The sequence below is a fragment of the Chionomys nivalis genome, chromosome 14, assembly GCF_950005125.1.
Source record: "Chionomys nivalis chromosome 14, mChiNiv1.1, whole genome shotgun sequence".
NCBI classification, from domain to species: domain Eukaryota; kingdom Metazoa; phylum Chordata; class Mammalia; order Rodentia; family Cricetidae; genus Chionomys; species Chionomys nivalis.
This window is the reverse complement of record NC_080099.1, coordinates 71,309,215-71,333,452: the sequence shown is the minus strand read 5'-3', so window position 1 is coordinate 71,333,452 and position 24,238 is coordinate 71,309,215. Positions and strand designations below refer to the sequence as shown.

Here is a 24,238-nt window from a genome sequence, read left to right as displayed (position 1 = left end):
ATCTCACCAGTACTCTCACTATTTACTCCATTGTACTGAGCATCTTAAATGTTTCAGAGCATACTGATGAATCCCATTCCACACCGGAGGGAATGGGGGAGAATAGCAAAAGACACAGCACAGCCTTAAATCCTTAAATTAGCTCCAGGCACCTTCGTCATTAGAAGTCAAACTGTGTTTAGAGTTTGTTTTATTTTTTTGTTTTCATCTAAGAACTGGGGGGTGGGGGAGAATTATTGACTTCTATAGACATGTACTCAGCTAACTCCTCTGCATCAGGTGTCCTTTGGTAAAACATAACATCACCTTTCTGGACACTCCCCCAACCCCTCAAAAAAGTTTAGCCCAAGTAATTGAAAAGGTCTGAGTGATATATCTTTTCTTTTTTCAAAACCTTATAAAGGTTTTTAAATTCAATGTAAAGTTAGAATTATACATAAAGACAAGTGATTAGGGAGTATTAACATGTCTTACAAGATTATCAAACATTATCTAAATAGACTATATGATAGAAAAAAATCTAAATTAATAATGGTGGTATATAAAAATGGTATATAAAAGCAGGGCATTGCTGATGGTTACACCAGCCCACAGCAGCCACCATTATAAATGTTACCATCACAACCACCACATTGACACCATGATTAAAAATAGGGGCTCGATCAAAAAGATATCAAATAGCTGGTAAATTTTACAGCTGTAAAATTAGCGTTTTGTTTTTCAAGTCAGGGTTTCTCTGTGTAGCTCTGGCTGTCCTGGAACACTGTAGATCAGGCTGGCCTCAAACTCACAGATATGTCTGGCTCTGCCAGGATTAAAGGCATGCACCACCACCACCTGGCTAAATTAGCTGTTAATATACTAAGAATTTAAGTATTATTAAACACATATAATGAAACTCTGAAAGCGAAAAACATGTCACTTCTTGGTTTTCTTTGGAAAATTAGATTAATCATTGTTAAATAACTAGAAGAAGATAATGAGGGCTATAAGGCACGTTGATACTGGAAAGGTTCCACACAGCAAATGAAAACTACATATGGTACAACTTAATTCCAATCATTATTAAATGCCCAACAAATAAATCCACTTTCAAGTCTGCTATGTCAAGTAAATATAAAGACGAAATCTGCCTAGGAGTCTGAACTAGGCAGACCAGAATGTTGTCTTAGAATCTTGCAGATTTAATATGCTATATAACTTGCACTCTACAAAATTAGTAATAAACAGTTCTCTGAATGCAGCTGGGGAATACAAGGACACCATCTATTCATATCCTTCTACCTTTGATTTTTCTGTTTCAAGGTCTCTTTGTATTATATGTATTATTGCTTTTATATAAAATGTGGACATTTAAATAGCTTTTATAATAGTATATTAGGAATGTAGCTAAACACTTGAGGTTATTTTGATAATCACATCTTATAGTTACACTTTAGAAATAAATAGCTTTTGGATTTCAGGATGAACATCTCAGAAATTTTCTATCTCATACAAGTATATTCAAACTTACCATTACAGAATACAGTAAGTTAATGAATATTTTGTTGACAGTTTTTATTTTTTTAGACAGGGTCTTGCTAAAAAATCTCAGCATGTGGCACAGGCCAGCTTGGATACTTTTGTCTCAGCTGTCCATGTGCCCAGAGTACAGATGTGTACCACCATGCCCGACTACTGACTCTTTATGAAAAGCACCTTAATTTTCAGCTTTTCATGCTGTAAGCACTTACTTTAAAACAGCACCACATTTCTGTATGCATGGTCTACATACATACACATAAAACTTAAAAAGAATACTTATATTAGAAAATAAGGCTATAATACTTCTTATCATTGTTTTGCTTATTTTTTGAGACACAGTTTCTCTGTGTAACAGCCCTGGCTATCTTGGAACTCACTCTGTAGACCAGGCTGTTCTTGAACTCACAGAGATCCGCCTGCCTCTGCCTCCCATGTGCTGAAAGTACTTTAAGAACACAATACATTGTATTTGTAAGAAACTTAAACATTATATTAGAACATGAAGTATAAACATAAAGGAAAACCATGCAATAAAGTGAAGTGCATGACAATATAGTATAAAGTTTATTTAACTAAAGATTAACTTTGTATAAAGAAACATAATGAATTGCTGTACTCTCCACAGAGACTCTAAAAATACTGGGGATTGTTTAATAACATATTGAGTGTTTTAGAAAAGCCTAGGAAATGTAACATAACATAAAATTAGACTTTACGAAAACCTATCTAAAAGATCTCCTGTGTGTGTATGTCAACATAAAGTAGCTACAGTATTACATGTCAGGAGGAAGGAACTAAACTAGTAGGCTTTCTACTGAAGAAAGCTCAGGTGTGATGCTGGTAGTGATGCTGCACAGGTATCCAGTGCAGGTCTTAAGTAAATTCCTGGGGAAGTGAGTTTATGAGACAGGACTACACTGCCTTCTGGTTTTCTATCTACAGTAGACCCAAACCCTTCATTATAAAATTTTTGACTAAAATGATAACACTCTTTAAAGTAAAATTAGCTATAATAATTCAAATTTAATAATCATTCCAAGTAAATCATGTATTTAACACCACACTGTGAAGAATAAATTGATGAGAACAGAAGTCTGGAACAATGAACAACAATGGTGTGCAGACTTAAACCAGAAATGCTGTCATGTGCTTTGCTGTACCGTACTGGTCTAGCACTTTGCTTCTATTAAGTAGAACTTACTAACTTATATTGTACAGCTCATTCATTTGCTCACTGGACATGTACTGTATCTTATACTGTACCTTAGTATGGACCATACATGTGACAAAGCCCAAATTATCAAATATATCTATCTGTTGATGGATGAAGGCCAATGAAATAATGCCAAAGGTTAAGGTTATACTTTAAGTACATGTAAAGATAAGACACTGATAGTAGATAGTGTCAACGGTAATAAGAGCCAACACTGAGTGCTTAGAACATGCAAAGTACAGTTGCACTTTACTATATACCCTTAAAACAACCCTGAGTTAGGCAAGAGCCTAACTCATTATCCTTGTTTTAATATAAAAGACTAATTATTTGTCCAATATTACACTATAGGTACTATTGTATGTTATCATTCATGGAAATGTTCATTCAATTTTTTTTCCTTTGGAGGAATCAATTTTTCAAGAACTAAGAATTATGTGCTTTCACTAGCATTAGTATGGTGATGAAATGCTAGGTAAACATGCTGTTCCAAAATTTTGAACTATAACTCTTTTTTTTTAATATTTATTTATTTATTTATTTATTTATTTATTTATTTATTTATTTATTTATACAATATTTTGTCTGTGTGTGTGCCTGCAGGCCAGAAGAGGGCACCAGACCTCATTACAGATGGTTGTGAGCCACCATGTGGTTGCTGGGAATTGAACTCAGGACCTTTGGAAGAGCAGTCAGTGCTCTTAACCGCTGAGCCATCTCTCCAGCCCCTGAACTATAACTCTTTAAATAAAAACAGTGGCTGAATTGTCAGTACTAAAAGAATTATTTCACTTGCTATTTTCACTTTAAGATATGCTAAATAATTCAACATAAATTTTCCTAAAAAACTATACTCTTGAACATACATGAATAAGACGGGAAAAACAAATACCAAATATGAGAAATAAAAATTGGTGTAATAAAAAGATATATATTTATATGCCATCAACTCTACTTAAAATGGTATTTAGATATCTTTGAGAAAATATGATGAGTATAAAATTACCCCTAAATTACTGCTTGGTATACTTACCTACGATTGCTATAATATGTAAATCCTACAAAAGGTAGTTGATTGCCAACAAAAGCTTTAGGAATAGGAAATGTTTCTTCGTCTCCTTTGTCTTCTTCCAAGTCATCAAAATTACTAGTATCAATGTCACTACTTAAATCAGGTACAACTGGTGCTACAGCTAAAAACAGAAAGAAAGTAAAGTAGTTAGTTGTCCTTTTCAAACTTAGTATATAAATATAGTGGCTCAAAGATCTACACCAGCCCAGAACAACAGCATACACCTACAGTCCCTGCTACTCAAGTGGCTGGTCAGAAGTGCGAGAGCCCAGGGCTTCAAAGGTAGACTGGGCAGCAAAACAGACCTCACCTAACGCAAGCAAACAGGATTCCATACAAAATACTGATGGTTTCTTGCTACTAAATAACTTGTGAACCCTAATATAAAATGCATTAAATTTTATAATACTAAGATTTACTAGAATTCAAAATTAAATGAAAATTATATACTTGCATTTACTTTTGCTTCAAGATTAAGTTGAATGCTACAAGCAATATTAAGATTTGCTACAGAACCCAACATAGTTTAAAATACTCAAAAACATTTGGAAATGCATACATTCATTTCCAGAACCTATAGCTTAACGAAGTATACTTTTTTTAAAAAAAGGGGGTTAATTTTAAGTACTAGTTTTTTTTTTAAGTTGTTAATCTGCTATACAGAAAGCCAGAAATCAAAGTTATTTCTTAGTTGTCCTAGAAATAGGGAGGAGGAAGGGAGTCGTATATGATGGGGAGTGATTAAAGGGCTTCCTTCTAATAAGAACCTACTAACAATTTTAAATAGTCATAATAAAGAGAAAATACCACATAAACTTAATGTTATTAATGTCTTCTTGAACTTGACTATGATATAGAGGGCATATCTAAAAACTAAGTATAATGTCTTTAGTGAAAAGATAGAACAGTCAAGAAAATACTGGATCACTATCTTAGATACAATTACCACCCTTTCCTTTAGAGGAGAAGTTGAACGTGAGCAAAATCAACTGAGCTCATTTCATGGACATGTATAACAAAGGAGCTATTTTTATTCTGAATCACTGGGGTCCAGACAAGTTCAATCTTAGGCACACAGAACTATTTGGCCAATTTTAGAACAAAGCAACAAGTTAGCCCAATAAAGTTGCGGCATTAGCTAACACTAGCAACAAAGAGGAAAAGAGGGGCCTTTCTACCATTCACTTTCATTATCAAAAGAACTGTCTAACTAGATAAAGCATCATCCCAGTAACATCAACTATCTGGTTTATAAAATGAGGAGTAAATAAAAGGTTGCTGGCTCTTAAATTATGGTCTTGGTAGAATCAACCAAATCAACCAACCAATCTTTTCTTCTTTTCCTCTCTTCTTCTTCTTTTTTTTTTTTTGGATATAGAGTCTTACTGTGTAGCCTTACCTGGCTTCCAACTCACTGAGACCTGCCTGTCTCTGCCTCCTGAGTGCTCAGGATTAAGATTGTGAATCACCATATCTGGCAGATTTACTTCTTAAAACAATAGCTTTCAATCTGAATTTTTGTCTACTGAAATAATACTTGACAATGTTTGTGTATACTTGCAGTTACCATGAATGGAAGAGGAGAAATGCTACTGCCATCTGAGTCCATGAATATACTGCTAAACAGCTTATAATGCTAAGGACAATAGCCCCTGTTCCCAGGCCCCCAAAACAGACTTCTTGAGTCAACTGCTGAAGCAAACAAAAACAAAAAAACTCTTTAAAATTATCAAGTACGAATAGTTTAAAGATGCCAACCAGTGTGTTGTATTTTCTCTATTGCTATCAATTTACTTGGTTTTCTTATGAGGTATTATTTTAATTTTGAAAATATTTTATTATACTTATGTGTGCATACAAGTCCATGGTATGGCATATTATGGAAGTCAGAGGATGACTTGGAATAAATTCAGAGATTATCCTTGGGTAGCAAGCACCTTTAGCTATTGCCCATCTCACTAGTCCATCAGAACAGTTTTACATGTGTCAAGGTTTTTCTGTTACTTTTAGAAAACTGTTGAGATGTATATGAAGACATCCTGGGAGAGTTCTAAAACCTCTGCTGTTGGGGAATATTATTTTAAGGTATGTTACTTTTGTTTATCTTGAATTTGTTTAGCTCTGTGAAGCTGTGTTATTGTGCCTGTCTAAAACACCTGATGGTCTAATAGAGATGAATGGCCAATAGTGAGGCAGGAGAAAGAAATAGGCAGGGCTGGCAGGCACACAAGATAAATATGAGAATTCTGGGAGACAAAAGATCTGGGAATGAGAGAGGAAAGAGGAAGACTTCAGGAGCTAGCAGGCCAGTCACCCAGTCACACTGCTACACAGCCAGACACAGTAAAAAGGAAAGAAAAGGTATACAGGAATAGAGAAAGATAAAAGCTCCGAGACTAAAGATAGATGGGCTAATTTAAGTTAGGAAATGCTGGCAAGAAACAAGTCAAGCTAAGGCTAGGCATTCAGAGAATAAGCCTCCATATGTGATTTATTGAGGTGCTGGGTAGTAGGCCTCCTTCCACCAACAACCAAGAGTAAAAGAGAAAAAACAACCAACAATACTCTACTTCTGAATTGAAATGTTTAGAATGTGTATAGTGCCACCCAATCATGTGAGAACTAATTAGTGAGTCATCAAGAGTATTTAATTATAAATAGCTTTACTAATAAATAACTAATATCAACAAAGCCCCGGAGACTTCTAAGAACACCTTTCTCTACTGAAGTAAACATTTGTTAGCAAAAACTGTCTGAAGCAACTTTCTTGAGAACTGTATAATTTAATGAACACCTTAAAATAAGCAGGGGGTGTTTAAAAAGAGAGAGGAATTCATGGACCTGAAGAGATGGCTCAGCAATTAACAGCACTTGCTGCTCTTGAAGAAGAGCCAAGTTCTGTTTCCAGCACCTTCATCAGTTGGCTCACAACCACTTCTAACTCCAGTTCCGGGGATCTGATGCCCTCTTCTGGCTTTTGTTAATGCTTATATGCATGTGATGCATACATACCAAAGGCATACACACATATTCATAAATTAATAAAATTAATATAAAGAAAAAATGGACTCAAATTTTGGTATTTTAAGAAATTTTTGTCATTGGCTAACAGAACAGAGACCACAGTAAGCACAAAGACAGGAGGAGACATGAACTTTGTAAAATGAGTTTGGACAGTCAATGACCACAGGCAACAATAACCAACAACCTGTAGAGGACTAATTTGATTTCAGATTTAACACTGTAACATTCAAAATGCTCATTACAAAAAATTTAGAAAGCATACATATTTATTTTTAAAAGGACATATGGTTCCTTTCATTCACAGTGAATTTTTGAAAAACTATCAGAAATCATCACTGAAAAACCTGAGACATTTGAATTACTAAATACAATTTTATATTAGATCTCCTTTATGTGTATAAGCACTAAAGGATACGATGGACAATGAACTATAAGGAAGCAGAAGAATGATGCCTTAACTGTCAGAGATAGAAAAAGGAACCAAACAGCAATTCTGGCAATGAAATGAAAGAGTACACAAAGCCTAAAGAAATTCTGGCACACAATGTGCATCCTAAGAGTTCTGACAGAAAAGGAGAAAAAGAGGAAGAAAAGAATATTTAAAGAAATAATGTCCAGAGCTCCCAAAATCTGATAAAATACATGGATTTACACATCTAGCAAACTTAATACAATTTATTTATGAATATAACTTATTCCTTTATGGAAGCCTCCAAAAGAGCCACATGAAGATGCACACAGTCAACAGGGTAATCACAGATTAATGAAACAGTCAGGATTATTTATTGATGACCACTTTTTACTCATATAATTTTTTAAAATGCATAGAATAATAATTAGAAACAAAAATTAAACCAATTCAAAGTGGGGAAAAGACAAAATTATAAAAATTATATAAAATTATTATGTGGCCAATAAGTACACATAAAAGTGTTTAACATCAGTAGTCATTAGGAAATTGCAAACCAAAGTTACTATGAGAAAGCATCAGGGTGGGTAATGACTGACTCTTCAAAAACCTAAACATAGATTTGCAAATGATTCTTAAATTTCAATTTATTGATACTCAAGACAGGAAATTTCTGCAAGTATCCATTTATACCATACAAGGTATAAAATAGGTACAATGTAACATAACAAATACATTTCTGCATTAACATTAGTGGAAGAACAGCTCACAATAGTTGCAAAGTGGAAAAACCTAAATGTTTAATGACTGATAAATGGATTTAACAAAATGTGGCACACATACTAACAATGGAAACCATGATTGACATTGCAACAAAGATGAGAGGGGTATATGTCTGCTAGGTCAAATAAGCCTGTCACAGAAAGCATCTACTTAAATTAAGTACCCTGAATAATCAAATTCAAAGTTACACAGTGCTTACTGGAGGTCAACTGGGAAAAAGGAAGGAGAATTCGTATTTAATGAACAAAGATTTTTTTAATTTGGAATAATGAAAGTTTTAGAGATACATGGTGGTTGGATGGCAATGTGAAAATACTTAATGCTGGTGACTGCAAGTTAAATATGACAAAAGTAGAGGGTTTTGTCACGACCACTTTACTCCTTCCGAAAGAAAAATAATTATTTAAAAAATGAATTATTTTAAAAAAAAGTCTAAAGTTGCAAGTTAGGCCCTAAATTCCTTATTAATGAAGACCACATTATTAATCTTTACCAGGAGAATGCAAAATTCTCAGAGAGTAAACTAGTTAGTCTTTGTTGTTGTTGTTTTTCGAGACAGTTTCTCTGTGTAGCCCAGGCTGTCCTAGAGCTTGCTTTGTAGACCAGGTTGGTCACAAACTCACAAGAGATCTGCCTGTCTCTGCCTCCCCAGTGCCGGGATTAAAGGCGCACACCACCACCACACAGTTGAGTCTTAATCAGTAAGACTCAGGATAAAAGTCTATGTTTGCTTTTCATTAAATTGATAGGACATAAGCAGACAAATTGTCACTGATAGTACCTTATATATATCTCACCAGCTACAGGTAAATTAAGCAATGGCAGTATTTTCTTTCCAAAGAAATGATGAATCGGAAATGTTTTGCAGGTAATGACATTAAAGTTAATTTAGCATTAGTAATTATATGTCATTCATATGTAATAAACATCAGATCATGTATGTGCTTTCATGCAAAAATTTCAACTGCCTACATTTTGACTCCTTACATTTCTGATAAATATTATTACATAGAAGAACCATTAAATGCTACTCAATATTACAATTCTCAAAGGCTAGGAAGTCATACAAACTTAGATTTGAATACCTGCACTGCTATTGACTTGTAGTGTGATAAGATTTGTCAGGGGAAGAGGGTCTTTCAATTTCTTTAGTCTTCTATCTTTATTTTTTTAAGATTTTTTCCCTCATGTATATTGTGTTCTGCCTGTATGTATGCCTACAGGTCAGAAGAGGGCATCAGATCTCTTACAGATGGTTGTGAGTTACCATGTGGTTGCTGGGAACTGAACTCAGAACCTCTGGAAGAGCAGCCAGAGCTCTTAATCTCTGAGCCATCTTTCCAGTCCTAGTCTTCTATTTTAATCTCACACTCCTGTCATTTCTTCAACTCTATCTCAAGTAAATGTAAAAGTAATTTTATGGCTTTAAATAAAAGGTGAATAGATTCAGAAGACTTGGAGAAAGTATGTACTACACAACCAATAAAACAGCTTAACTAGAAGGCTAACTGTCACGGGAACTTTAAAACCTTTACATAGTAAAACTAGATGAATTGTAAAAGAAAACATTTTTAACACAGAAAAATGGAAATCCAAAAATATTAAAAGTACAAATAACTAGAACTGGAGAGATGCTCAGCCATTAATCACACTGTTTTGGGGGAGCCTATTTGGTTCCCAGCACCCATATGGCTGTACACAACTATCTACAATTTCAGTCCCAGGAATACAACAGCCTGTTATTGTCTCTGCACTCACCAGGCACACACATCTTGCACATACATACATGCAAGCAAACATAAAAAATCATGACCACTTTATTCCTTCCAAAGGAAAAAATAATTTTTTTAAAAAGTCTAAAGGAATTATAACTATTATATACAATTATTTAAAAATTAGTTCAGTATGTTCATTTCAGAATAAAGCATTTCTTGGTGTTTTAGGAGTAGTTTGTGAAAAAGGACAGGAAGAAGGAAAGGGAAGAAATGATAGTAATTCCACAGCTTTAGTTGTTTTAATAACCACAAAGCAGAACCTATTAAGTTTAAGAAAAATTATAAGAATGTTCCTAAGTATGCTGAATCTAAGACTATCCCAGAACCATAAGGATAGGCATGTGGTTCAGTGGTACAGTTCTTGTCTGGAACACATAAAATCCTGGGCTTGAATTCTCAGTATCACCAAACAAAACAAAACAGCAATAACAAAACCCTCCTTTTTTTTTTTTTTTTTTTTTTTTGGTTTTTCGAGACAGGGTTTCTCTGTGGTTTTGGAGCCTGTCCTGGAACTAGCTCTTGTAGACCAGGCTGGTCTCGAACTCACAGAGATCCACCTGCCTCTGCCTCCCAAGTGCTGGGATTAAAGGCGTGCGCCACCACCGCCCGGCCAACAAAACCCTCTTAAAAACAAACAGCAATGCAGCTCTTTAAAATATATAAAAAAGAAAACCCAATACTAATAAAATCACAATAGATAGCAATAATCTGCTAAGTATAAGTCCTTAGATTTAAAGCTATAAGCCCACCTTTCTTTATAACTAAAGGCAGTTTTACTAAGGACATGCAGGGTTTTAATAAAGTGACATGAATTTGGACCTCCATTCCCACACAACTACGAGCTGCACAAGAAGAAACTTGGCTTGACACTGCTGTTCTTCCAATACCTGGAATAAAACAATGCTTGGCCTGAAATAGGGTTCAAATATTTCTCTCCTACTTAAAAACAACTTTTCAAGCGAAAAACCCGAAATGTAGGCATTCTATTTTTAGAGTAGTTTATTATGTGGTTATTCTATAGTTATCTGTATATTTTCTAACTCTAAAAAATAATTTAAAAAACAATTCAAAAAGATACTTCTCTTCAGTGTCCTATTTTTAGATTTTTTTAACCTTCTAAAACTTTCCTAAAAGCATACATGAATTAAAAAAGAAAAACTTTTCAATTTAACTATCTGCCTCGTTTTCTGCTCACTGCTGTCTAGCAAGTCCACCGTGCAGCCTAAGGACAGTAATGGCAGCACATCTATCAGTAAGAGGAAGTTTTCTCCTAGGCAGGGCTGTCAATGAGTTCTCCCAAGGTCACACTGCTGCTGTAGTTTCTCTTATAAGCCTGTAAGTACGGTTGACAATTCTTGATATAGTACAATCTATCGATCCTCTAGAGTAATTTGTATTCCCTTCTTCTTCTTGGGTAATTTTATAGCTTAGGACATACATGCTATGCTGTAAGCAATGTAACTGTTTCGTTTAGTAATCTTTGATAACTAGAATAGACCACTAAAACTAGCAAACCTACACCACCCATTTCTTCAAAATTAATTTAAAAATTTCCCCTTCAAGTAAGAACTACCACTCACTGTCTCATGAATTCCACAGTCTTAATGCTCCTAACACTTTACAAGAGAGCTTATTTCCACTACTGCTCATGGCTGATGACATAGTAGCATTATCCTTTTGATAAATAAAAAGGAAAAAAAATCTGAAACTTCCATAGGGAAAAAGATAAATTCTTATTCTTCCAAATCTGGGACATCTTTGGTGCTACTGTATAATTTTAATATAATTGTCTTATGTGAAGTTTTCTTCAGATCACCTTATAATTTTAACTTTCTTTAATAAAAACTAAGAAAATGCTCTACAATGACTGAAAATTAAGTCTTCTGTGTATTTATTTCACAACTGCAATCTGCAAAGCCCTAATGAAATAAAATACACCACAAGTTCCAATGTACACATAAACATTATATTCCATATTTACCAGTAACATAGGTTCTAATAGCTTAAGTTTTAATAAAAATAAGAGAAAAACTTGTCTTTTCACAAGGGAAAACATTTTGATTCTAATTGCTTCTACTTACTGATTCTTTTCCATATACAAATAACTAAGCCTAATTGAAGAGCAACTCAAAAATGCTCAAACATCAGCTCCATTCCCCTGTATGGTATGTGCAAGAGACTTGAGAGAAACAGCTTCACAAAGTGCTCACTCAGCACTATCAAATATTCTTTTTAATTGGGTTTAGACATTTTCTAAGCAGCACTGTGAACTTATTTTCATCAACTGCACACAAATATTTAGCAAGACACTTTCAACTTCCTACAATTACTTTCAAACACTCTTGAATGACCGGGGAAAAAATAACTTACTGTCTCGGAGTGTTTCCCAAGCCCACTGATCATTTTTGAAGAAGAGATGACGTTTGATTTCCTCTACACCGTTCCTGCCCAATCTCACTTCTCTACACAGAAAGGGAAAAGTAATTAATCATCTAAGATCTTATTATAACCTGTAAACCTGAACAGCTCTGTCATCATAAAAATCTATTCTCAGGCAGGGTGTGGTGGCATATGCCTTTAATATCAGCACCTGGGAGGCAAAGGCAGGCGTATCTCTGAGTTAGAGGCCTGCCTCTATAAAGTGAGTTCCAGGATAGCCAGGGCTACACAGAGAAACTATGTCTTGAAAAAACCAAAATCTATATTCATCTAAATTTTCAGAAAATAAAAAGCAGATTGATATTAAAGAATTTTTTGAAAGGAAAAAAATATATAAAAGCACAGACTCATTCCTATTTTCTATTTTTAATGAAAACCGAGTCAAATAAATTTATATGACAAGTCAAATGCAATGACTTTTAAAAATTTATGGTAAAATTATAAACAACTTTAATTCATATTAAATTCTACCAAAGATCCCAGAAACACATTTTAAATTTTAATTTTCACTTTATTTTTTAAAATTATTCAACATTTTTAATCAATTAAAACCTGAGCATGGGGAATCTGACAATATCCTGACAGGACACGAAGAGGAAGGAGGATTACAAGCTCAAGGCCGGATGGGGCTATTCTGAGACTGTAGTCTAATGGCAAAGCACTTAAACCATACAATGTCTTGGGTTCAGTTTGCAGGACAACAGTCACCCACACCTTAAAAGTGAATAAAAACAAAACCCACAAACATCACTAGTCCCTTATTGGAGAGCATAATGAACTAAAACTGGCCTTCAATACAAGGAAAAAAGAGGAGCTTGGTGCCCCATGTTCTCTAGCACAGCTAGAATACCATTAATAGCAAATTTTTCAAAAGTCATTGATATGTGCTAACACCTTGTTAGTAGTTTTCACCGATTCTTTCTCAGGCCGGATTCTCTGGTACACAGTACTGACTTCACTGTAATAATCACTGGATAATGTTTGCCTATTTTCTCCGAAGAGAACTCTAAGGTTACTTGAGGCAGATGCCATATTATCTTGCTAATTTCTACATGGCTAACACCAAACACAAGACAGTTACTTACATGAAGATGTAAAAATCTGAACCATGCTTTTCAAATTCTAAAGGACATATTGAAGATAATTTTAATTAAAGTAAACATAAAATTAAAATGTATTTACAAGTACCAGGCTTCTGCTGCTACTTAAATTAGCATATAAATCAACATTAAGTGTAATCTTAAAAAGTCATTCGATTCTGTTTTGTGCATTTAAAAGAATTAAATCCAAGTTCTTACACAAGTACTCCATTAAACTAAAGACCCACTTTCCTTGTCCCATATATTAAGTCCTGGATTCAATTTCCAATATTACAGCAAACTAAAAAAGTGTATGAAATACTCCAATTTTTGTTTTAAAAACAAATACATTTATTTTAGTTTTGGGCTTTTATTTTTTATTTTTTCAAGACAGTGCTAAAAAAAAAAACCCTGGGTGTCCTGGACTCACAAAAATCCACCTGCCTCTGCCTCCCGCATGTTGAAATTAAAGGTGGACTAAACACACATATTTATAAACACTCGTTCAGCTGAAAAACACAACAGCCATAGCTATGTTTGTAAGAAAGGCACTCATTTTAATACTATATCACCAAATCAAAAATGACATAAAGAAGGTGTGTCATCACTTTTAGGTAACGAAGAGAAATATACTTTCCATCAGTGCAAATCAGTAATGAAAGATACAGAAAATTTTAGAGGTTTTAATGTATCAAGAAAAAAAATGTAGCTGGGTATGAGTTCTAAGACATTCAGGTCTATGTGAGGAGGAAAAAGGGAAAAGGGAAAAGGGAGGGGGGGAGGGGAGGGGAGGGGAGGGGAGGGGAGGGGAGGGGAGGGGAGGAAATCCAAGATTCCATAATTATCAGTCTGATAATCAAGTTAAAATACAACAAAAGAAAAGTTATCTGGCTATCAGCCAATTGCTCATATGTACTAAGATGGCCAGAAAAGCTATCAGATTACCCTAAACTTTTATCAGGCCTTATTATCATAAATCAATTTCAAGACATCAACTTTTATATTCTAATAGTTTAAACGGAAAAGGTTAAGTATGAACATTAAAAACTGAGAGGCAAGATGAGAATGCCCTAGAATTTAAAGAAGTGTATGAGATGAGATGGCTCAGCAGGAAAAAGCACAAGCTGTGCAAGCCTGACAACCTGGCTTCGAGAGGAGAGAAGGGGTAACCTCTAAGTGGGGCACCAGCATACACAGAATAATAATAACAAGAGGAAAGTCAGTGTCAGCATTATTTACCTGTCAGTAAGAAAGGCACAAATGAGATTTTTTGCTTCTTTTGATATGTCATTATCATCAGGGAAAGTAAGTGAATTTTTATGGTTCATAATTTTACTGTAAGTCCCAACCAAAGAATCTGCATAAAAAGGTGTATCACCTAAAAAAATTAACAGGAAAAATGAAAACCAAAGAAATACATTTGCAAAAATACGTATTTTTAAAAAAGAATCAATTATTTACCTGCCCCCCCCAAAAAATCTGTTAAACAAAAGCACACACTTAATATAGAAAATTTAACACATCACAAAATTAGCTATTTATAGCTTTTAAAACAGACAAAACATGTTTATTTCATACAAATTAATTCTGCTTAATATATTTTATGAGAGAAGCTAAGTGGTGAGTCTGGGATGAAAACCATAAGATGCTTAAAAAAACAAAACAGAAGTTGGAGAGATGCTTCAGCAGTTAAGAATACTTGTTGCTCTTACATAGGACCTAGGCTCTATTACCCACCTTCTGCTGAACTGTAAAAACATCAGGCACGCACAGGGTACACAAACAAACAAGAAGATAAATTACTCATACACATAAAATTATCTTAACTAACACACACACCTCCTTTACTCACCTACAAGCATTTCATATAAAAATACACCAACTGACCACCAGTCACACTCTCGTCCATAATAGCCATCACCACCTTGGGATTTTAATACTTCAGGTGAAATATAATCAGGTGTTCCAACTGCTGTATCACATCGTACCATACCTTCCTAAAATGGACAGCAAGCATGGATTAGGATTTAATTGTTTTCAATTTAATACAACCTAAAGAAGAACTGGGTTATATAATATCATACCAAAATTTAACACATTATTCTCAATAGCTAATAAACAGTAGTTCAAGTTTTTGCTTTGTTTTGTAGCACTCAGTAGATGCCACAATCTCTTATTCTTCTAACTGCCAATATAATGACTGCATATTCATTGCTGAGACCAAATCAAGGCAAACAGACTGAGATTATATAACAAAACATTTTACAGCATATAAATACTGATTTCATTATTTCTTATGACTGATTTAATTATACTAGAACGGTGATTAAAAATACACAAAAGCTAACTATATAGATATTAAATTGAGCAACATGTGTAAGGTGAAGGATTTGATGGTGTTGACACAGAGTAACTATTGGGCCTACATTTAATACCCTCCTCCAACATTACTTATTTTACCTACTTGATTAATGCAACTGAATAAAAACTAATTGAAATAAAACTGAAATAAATAAAATTATTGACATAATAGTTTTTATTTAGTTTTTCTTTTTAATCAGTATATCTTTCAAAATGATAAATGTACATTTCTAACTATTCTGCTATATTAAAAACATATAAACCATTCCAACCAAACAAAAAAGATTGCATATTTCCTCCTTTTGCTATATGTATAAATTATTATTATAAATAGTGAACACAAGTTTCTCTTCCAACTCACTTTTAAAATAAACCACAGAATCTTGTACATGTTAAGAGAACATAACTAAAGTATTCATAAAATATTTCTGAAACATTTGAAATCCAGTTTTATAAAATCCATTTTTATGAAAGTCTTAATTTTAACATTTAGTGACATTTACATTAATTCCATTTCTAGTTACCAGTAGTGTATATGGCAAAGGTGTTATAAAAGATTAGTAAATCTGACAACCTACATTAACCCCAAATAGAGAGGAAAAAAAAATAAACCACTGACAAGTTTCTAATATGACACTGTAACCATGGTATCAAGATCAACAAATATGGTTCTGTCAATTCTGGACAAATCCAGATATGGTCAGTAAATTTTTAACAGCTAAACAAAATTACAATTTAAAAATTAACCTTATTCATCTTCATACAAGTACCAAAATCTGCTAACTTCAAATGTCCAGACTTATCCAGCAGCATATTATCAGGCTTTACATCTCTGAGGGAGGGAAAAACAAACAACAGAGTATTGCTGAAACGGTCAGACACTGATAAAGCTATGAAGCAGTTACTCCAGACCAAGTACCCTTAACCCACATGTGACAGCCTAAATCTGCATGTACTCCTTATCGACACCTAGAGACTCAAGCACATCAAAATATTCCTTTATACATTTTTTTTAAAGCACAGTTTGATTTTTTTTCCCTTTTTTGGTTTTTGGAGACAGGATGTTTCTGTGTAGCTCAGTTTGATTCTTATAATAAGAAAATCAGTAGCTTCAGAGATTAAACACAAAAATACATGTAATCTAGACATAAAAGTCAAATGAAACAATGTTTGCTTAGGGAATAAAAGACATTTTCTTCAGTGGCATTGCCACTAGCAAGTCCTTATGTTCCTGAAAATAACTGCTCAACCACACTCCTGTAAGCGACCCAAATTAAAGTCATAGGAAGGTAAAAAGATATTTAAGTACAAGGGCTACAGGAAGATCAGTGTTAGTAGGACATGAAAAGGTAATGGGTGATGAATATAATCAAAATATATTATATACAGAATAAAAATGTAACAAATCTATTATGTATAATATGGAAATAAAAAATTATTGTTCACATAACTTTTGAAAACCACTTTACGATTTTTTAATATATGATATAAAATTAATTAACATTATTAAAGAATATATTTACAAGATTAAACGTGCACTAAAATTGTAACATGCCGCCCGTGTCATAGGGAAGGAAACTAGGCAGGTTGAGAGTAGGAATTATCAATCAAGTGATGTTTAACTTCTCTTTCACTACTCCTTTCTGAAAATAAGAAACTGAAAGCATTGTTATCTTTACCTATGAATAAAACCCATGGAATGAATTGCATCCAATGCAAGAACTACTTCTGCAGTATAGAATCGTGCCCATTTTTCAGGCACGTCATAGTTGCTCATCAAGTTTACAAGGTCTCCGCCAGGCATGTATTCCATCACCATGTAGAGATAACGGTCATCTTGGAATGCATAAAAAAGCTACAAATTAAAAGAAAAATAATTAGAATGATTTTTGCAACACTTGGTTTTCATATAAAACCTAACAAAAATACTACTGTAATATGTAAGTAAATGACTGAAATGTAGGATAGCTTTAAGTGCAGGCTAATACTTAGGGCAAGGATAAACACCACAAAGATGCTATGCACACAAAAGAGTTATAAACTCAATATTCCAAAGATGCAATGGGAGTCACACTTCACAGCTCTCTATATTACATCTAACTTTTTATACTGAATGGTATGTAATAGTTTCAGCAAGGACAAACTTCTTAAGCAAAGAAATACTGTACTTCTATGTTTTAACATGCACATGAGGACTTTATAATATTAACTTTAAAATGAACATTAAAACTCTCAGGTTTCATGAACTGGGTTGGTTTCACTGCTATCACTAGCTGCCTGGTTCTGGAAATCTGCTTAATTTCTCCATGTTTCTGACCGGCCATCATCTCTCCTACAGGGCATAAGGAACTAATTGCTTTTATTTGCAAACCAGCAATCAGCATCTGAATGCCTGGTAGCTGAAAAGGTTTAACGTTTTTTAAAAAAAATTTATTTTATTTATTTTTTCTTTTGGTTTTTCAAGACAGGGCTTCTCTGTAGCTTTGGAGCCTGTCCTGAAACTAGCTCTTGTAGACCAGACTGGTCTTGAACTCACGGAGATCTGCCTGCTTCTGCCTCCCAAGTGCTGGGATTAAAGGAGTGAGTGCACCATCACCACCTGGCTAAATAAGTTTAACAAATTTTTACTGAACAAAATAATCATAACCTCTAACTTGAAGCGCACCCAACAATAACTGTCTTTCTGAACTGTTAGAAGACCAAACCATTAGCAAGAAACTGTCAAAAATATCAGGCATAAATCTACTGTGTGTTCAGAGCTGAAGTAGAAATCTAGCAATTTTTAAGTAAACACTAGTTCAGAACAAAACTAAAAGCAATCCCAGGGAAAACACCACCAGACTTACACAGATGTCTTAAAGCCTTCACATTTCATTTTCTCAATAGTGTTTAGTTATAGGCTTGCTTTGATTTTACTTATTTATTTTATATGTTTCTTTACATACTGTGTGCTGGGTGGTAGATTTCCACTAAGTATGTGTGCTGCGGTCAGAGCACGACACTGGGTGTCTTCTTCTACCACTCTGCTCCACAGCACTGAGATAGGGTTTCTCGATGAACTGGGAAACTGCTTCATTCAGGTTGGCCAGCCAACAAGCTCTTAGGATCGGTCTGTTTCTACCCCCCAGTACTGGATTACAGGCACATGCTGCTACATCCAAGTTTTGTTTTGTTTTTTTAATGTGTATAGACTTTGCCTTCAATTATGTCTGTGCACAAAGTATATGCCTAGTGTCCATGGAGGTCAAAAGAAGTAATCAAATCCTTTGTAACTAGCATTAAAGATGGTTGTGAGCTACCTATATGGGTGCTTAGAATTATTTAAACTCGGGTCCTCTAAATCAGCTAGTAGAGATCTTAACTGTTGACATGGGTGCTAGGAATCTGAACTTAGGTCTTCAAGCTCTCAAGAACAAATGTTTTTAGACCACTTATATTAATTTAAAAACTAAACAGGGACAGATGGGTTCAGTTGCTAAAGCACTCTTTACAAACAAAAGAACCTAAGTTCGATCCCTAGAACCCATATAAAACTTCAAGGTATGTTGGCATTCACTTGTAATCTAAGTGCTGGAGAGACGGAAACAGGATAGCTGGGATTTACTGGACAGCCAGTATCGATTAATTGGTGCACTCTACACCAATGAAAGATCCTGTCTCAAAGGAGGTAGCGAATGGTGCTAGTTCTCATCCTGCCTCAACAAATGCACCTGCACCTGCATGCACATACACACACACACACACACACAATATATGCCCACATTATCACTAAATTAAAAGCAACTAAATTTAGGAGTAAGAATAAGAAATGAAGTATTTCATCACTACCCCAGACTTTCTAACTTGAGCACCATAATTAAAGATAAGCATTGTTATTCTGGTGGCAGCTTATTTACATATAATGTAATAAGATAAAATTCAAAGATGTCTAAATTGCAAATTGAACAATTATGATATAAATTTTTAATCTTTAATAGAAATAATACTAAACATCCATTTTTCAGGAGTTAAAAGAAGGGAATACTGTCTCCCCAATCTCTTGCTCCCCACTATCAAGGGATATCAACAATGTCTAAATGCATTTTCAGTTGTCATAACTGGTATGTGGAATGTGGAAGAATTGTCACTGGTATATTCTGGATAAAGGACAGAGATGTTGTCAAACATCATAAACACACTAGTAAGTGGGTAACTGCAGTGGTTTGAACAAGAATGCCCCCTCCCCCAGAGCTCATGTATTCTTAACAGTCCTCATTTGATAACCATTTGGCCTTAAATTTTTAGTGCCAGGGAACATATACCAAAATGGTACAGCACAGCCACAGTACTGGAGGCAAAGGTACGAGGCCCTGAAGTGCCAGGCAAAACCCGATCTACAAAAGAAATACATAAATTCTAGTAGCAGTGACTGCCAATGACCAAATTATGTAAAATTCATGGGCCATAATTTCCTTGCTTATAAATATGAAGCTCTCTTTTTTAGTGTGTGTTTGTGTGTATGTGTATTTTTTTTTATCCAGACAGGATCTTATGCTAGGTCTCATACTTCCTATGTACCTGAGGACAGCTTTGAATTGTCAGGCTTCTGCCTCTACTTCTTGAGTGTTAAGATTGTAGGTACATGCCACACCCGCCTAATTGGTTATTTTAATTGTGAAGTAAAGTCATGCATGGACTCAAACCCCACTAAATTATTCTGAGTTTTCTGCCTATGTTTCAACTAAGTCACCTCTATGACTTTTTGTCTTTAATTCTGAAATCTTTCTCAACTAAGCAAGATCATGTCCAGATTCCAAACATATATTTTGTTACTACAATATATATTAAAGACTAAATAAGCACTCTAATAACTAGAATAAAAAGATTTGCAAAATGTTGTCTATTTTGTGTACATGTGTGTGCTGAGTCACCTAATTTCCCCATTCTTTCATTCAACACAAAGACATTTACATGACTAGGTGATTAAAAAAGAGGGCCTCATGTTCACACACACACACACAAAATCACTGCTAACGTTAAAGCATAAAAACTTTCCTTAAATTCTACCAAAAAATTACTTTGTTCTGACCTTTCTAAAGATAACTAAATTAAACTTTATAACTTCAAAAATAATGATATATTAGACAATTTTATAACCACCCATAAATTATTACTGTTCTAAAAATATATTTCTCATATATGTTATTTACAAACCAGTACTGCATTAAGAAAAGAGGGTCAAAACCATACCTGAACAACCCAAGGACTATTGGCAAAAGCCATAATGTCCCTTTCTTCCCAGAAAAAAGCAGAATCAGATCTCTTAATCATTTCAAATTTGCTGAGAAGCTTCATAGCATATACCTTCCTGGTGGATTTATGTCTTACCTTTAAAATTGAAAACAAACCATTAGTTAACATTTAAAGCTCAATGTTTCATTGAAAAATTTACAACATGACTTTAATACTTACTAAATAATGTGGCTATTTTTGTTTCTTTGCTTCTGTTTACTTATCCCAACTAACTAGTGTCAAGACTTTAATTACCAGAAGGAATGCTATTAAAAAAAAAAAAAAAACCTTTTACTCCCTATATTCCCCCATAGTCTGTCTCATCATGTATATTGCCCTGTTCATAAAACTTTATTCCACAGAATTGTACATAAGAGTTTCCTGTGAAAATGAGATGTTTATCAAAATGCTTAATGAAAACACTTCCCAACCGCTTCCAAATCTGACCAAAGGTTTTCATGCCTTAAGCAAAATGCCAGTCATTTAAAGAAAAGATTCTATAAAAACAATTATTTTTCCAAATATATATTAAGCAGGCAAGTAGGTGTTTTGTTTTTTACTTTTAAAAAAATGTTTTTGAAATTCTGAGTAACCTACCAATTGAACTTCTCCAAATGCACCTCTGCCGATGACCTTCACTACCTCATAATCTTCAGCTTTCATCCGTAAGTCTCTAATTTTATTTATTGTGTCTTTATCTGTATGAAAAATATAATTAAGTCACTAAAGCATTATAATGAACGCCATTTACTTTACAATCAAATTACTGAAGAACACAATGAAAAGACAACAACAACACATTACAAACTAGGAATGTGATGGATCAGTGGTGAAGGCTCTGGATTAGTGGTGATGGCTCATGAGGCTCTGGGCTTAGAGCCTCAGCACTCTATCTCTCAAAATAATTGATATGCATGAAATTTGAAGTTATAAAATAGAGAAATATTTAATATACTAAGAATTGGTTCAAATACAGTTTTTGATAATTTAACTATCACATCAAAAGTTTTTTTATAAAAATCTAATGTTATTTTAAACACAAAAACTGCTGTGCTTCTTTTTTAAGACAGTATCTCATATATCCAAAGTGTATGTGGTTTCAGGAGTCAAACCCAGGGCTCCGTTTATGCTAGGCAAGTATATTTTACCAACTGAGCTACACTCCCAAGCGGAATATAAATGCAGCACTAAAAATAATATAATTAGTTAATTTTAACTTAGTCTTGGGATGTTAGGTAAATAACAGATTTGATTTAGAAAATATAGATAGGTGCTTTACATCAACGAAATAAAACTTTGTTTATCAATTCATTTAGGCAATCCTTTTAAAAAGATACAAATTCAAAATATCAAAGCCATATGTACTAAAAGAATTAAAATTAAATTTCTAGCTGGCAATCTTTGTAATTATAGCATTAATTTGAAGCTAGACTTTTAAGACATGCAGTGGGGATCACTGAAATTATTTATATAAACCTGTCATGCTAGAGATGACGGTAATTTACAAATTCCCACTGGGAAGATAGTTTAGCTCCTAATTTGGTCATGGATTAAAATAGCATTATTTTAATCCATATGGGTCAACACTGGTATGAGATTGCATGGAAAAGTTCCACATTTCATGTTGTTCATGCACATAAAAAATGATTAAAGTCTAGTTTCTAATAAAGGTAGCTATAATATTCTTGCCTTTCTGTTAAAATATATGTTCAAACTTAAATATTGGTGTAAGTTATGGCCAACAGACACATGCAATGTTAATAAATTTCTACACAAGGATAAATTTATCAACTTGCTAGGTACTTCAAGATGGTACTATATAGAGAAACAGATACTATTCAACCAACCTTTTACACATATAATTTGTGTCTACTCTACATGAGGTTCTAATGTAATCACTAGAGATATGGCAAGGCAACTAGTAACACTATTACTGTTTTTAAAGGGTCAAATGCTAATGAATGAAACAATGAAAAACCTAATTCAAAACAGTATAAAAGAGATAAGCAGGGTCTCTGAAAAACACCAATTAAAGCCCGCCTTGGAGAAAGAGGATTAGAAAGACTATCTAGGGACATTGACACCTGAAACACATTTGAGGTGAAAGGCAGCTGTTAGCCATGTGAGACCATGAAGACAGAACATCTAAGTGATAGAACGGGGAAACTGTGTACACAAGGGCTCTGTTGCTAGTCTAGTATGCTTGTGGTAAAGTGGCAGAAGAGGCTGGGGATCCCCAACCTAGTTAAGGAGCCTGAACTTTGCCTGTAAGTCAGTAGTTAGAAATTATTATTTTAGTGACAGACATCTTTAATAGCATGCAGATCTTTGTGAGTAGACCAAGGCCACCTGGTCTACACAGTGAACTCTAGGCCAGTCAAAACAAGAAAAGGGAAAAAGGAAAACAAGCAAGGAAGCAACAAATAAAGAAAATTCGAAAGAAAGCTATCACTTAATGATAGGAAACTGTTAGGTTTTCCCCCCCAGATTACAGGTTTAGGCAGCTCAAAATATAAAAATCAAGGCACAATTTAAAAACAACTAGCATGGGTTGGAAGCTGTAAAAAGAAACTCAGGAAGTAAGTGTAATCAAACCTACACTTTAGTTAAACTACTCTGAAGAATGTTAAAGATAAATTCAGTAAGGTTAAGACTGGATGGGGAGAATTTTAAAAGCATTTTTACATTCCACAAGAGAAATAAGAAAATCCTAAACTGGGTAGAAAAAGTATAACAGACTCTAGTTATAAAAGGTTTAGAACCATAAAAAATTGCAAAGTACTGAGATGGCTGGCAGACGAAACAATAATTAAAATCAATAGGTCCTCCTAGTTCCTTGACTAGTTAGCTTGTCATAGCATAGGCTTGCATACTACCAAGTATAAAGGTCTGCTGGGCAACAGTTTTGAGTCAAACTCAGTTTTCTATGGCCTTTGCTACCTTAGATTACTTCACCAAGGGTACAATCTAGAACTAAGCACAGACTTAAAGAGTAAAGTCCAACCTGCACAGTTTAGTTGCAACTACTTACCCACCTTACCTCAGGATTTAAAAACTCAACAAAGCACTCCTTGGTGGAGGGATACTATTTATGATTCTTTTTTAGTGGACAACAGTACAAACAATAGAAAAAATTTCCAAGCCTATCTTAGATGACTGGATTTTACTGGATCTGTAAACTCCATCAACAGGAAACTTAGGCTTGATATTCACTGAAATTTCCCTAACAGTCAAGAAAACAACAGTACGATAGATATGATAATATGATAGGTATGATAATTTGCATTA

The 24,238-nt window shown here is 34.1% G+C and overlaps 1 protein-coding gene across 3 annotated transcripts in view; it reads right to left on the bottom strand.

Annotated features, from left to right (window-relative positions):
• Positions 1-24,238, bottom strand: part of Rock1 (Rho associated coiled-coil containing protein kinase 1) — a 124,475-nt gene that overhangs the window by 62,000 nt on the left and 38,237 nt on the right. For all 3 annotated transcript variants that reach the window (XR_009058286.1, XM_057788319.1, XM_057788320.1), the window contains exons 3-10: positions 21,548-21,648; positions 20,909-21,046; positions 17,359-17,534; positions 16,427-16,511; positions 15,171-15,315; positions 14,558-14,696; positions 12,171-12,262; positions 3,771-3,930 (exon numbers count right to left, since the gene is read on the bottom strand). Coding sequence is in view for 2 of the 3 variants with exons in the window: in XM_057788319.1 (XP_057644302.1) it covers positions 3,771-3,930; positions 12,171-12,262; positions 14,558-14,696; positions 15,171-15,315; positions 16,427-16,511; positions 17,359-17,534; positions 20,909-21,046; positions 21,548-21,648 (1,036 nt within the window). In the remaining variant the exon portion in view is untranslated. The remainder of the gene's footprint in view (positions 1-3,770; positions 3,931-12,170; positions 12,263-14,557; positions 14,697-15,170; positions 15,316-16,426; positions 16,512-17,358; positions 17,535-20,908; positions 21,047-21,547; positions 21,649-24,238) is intronic.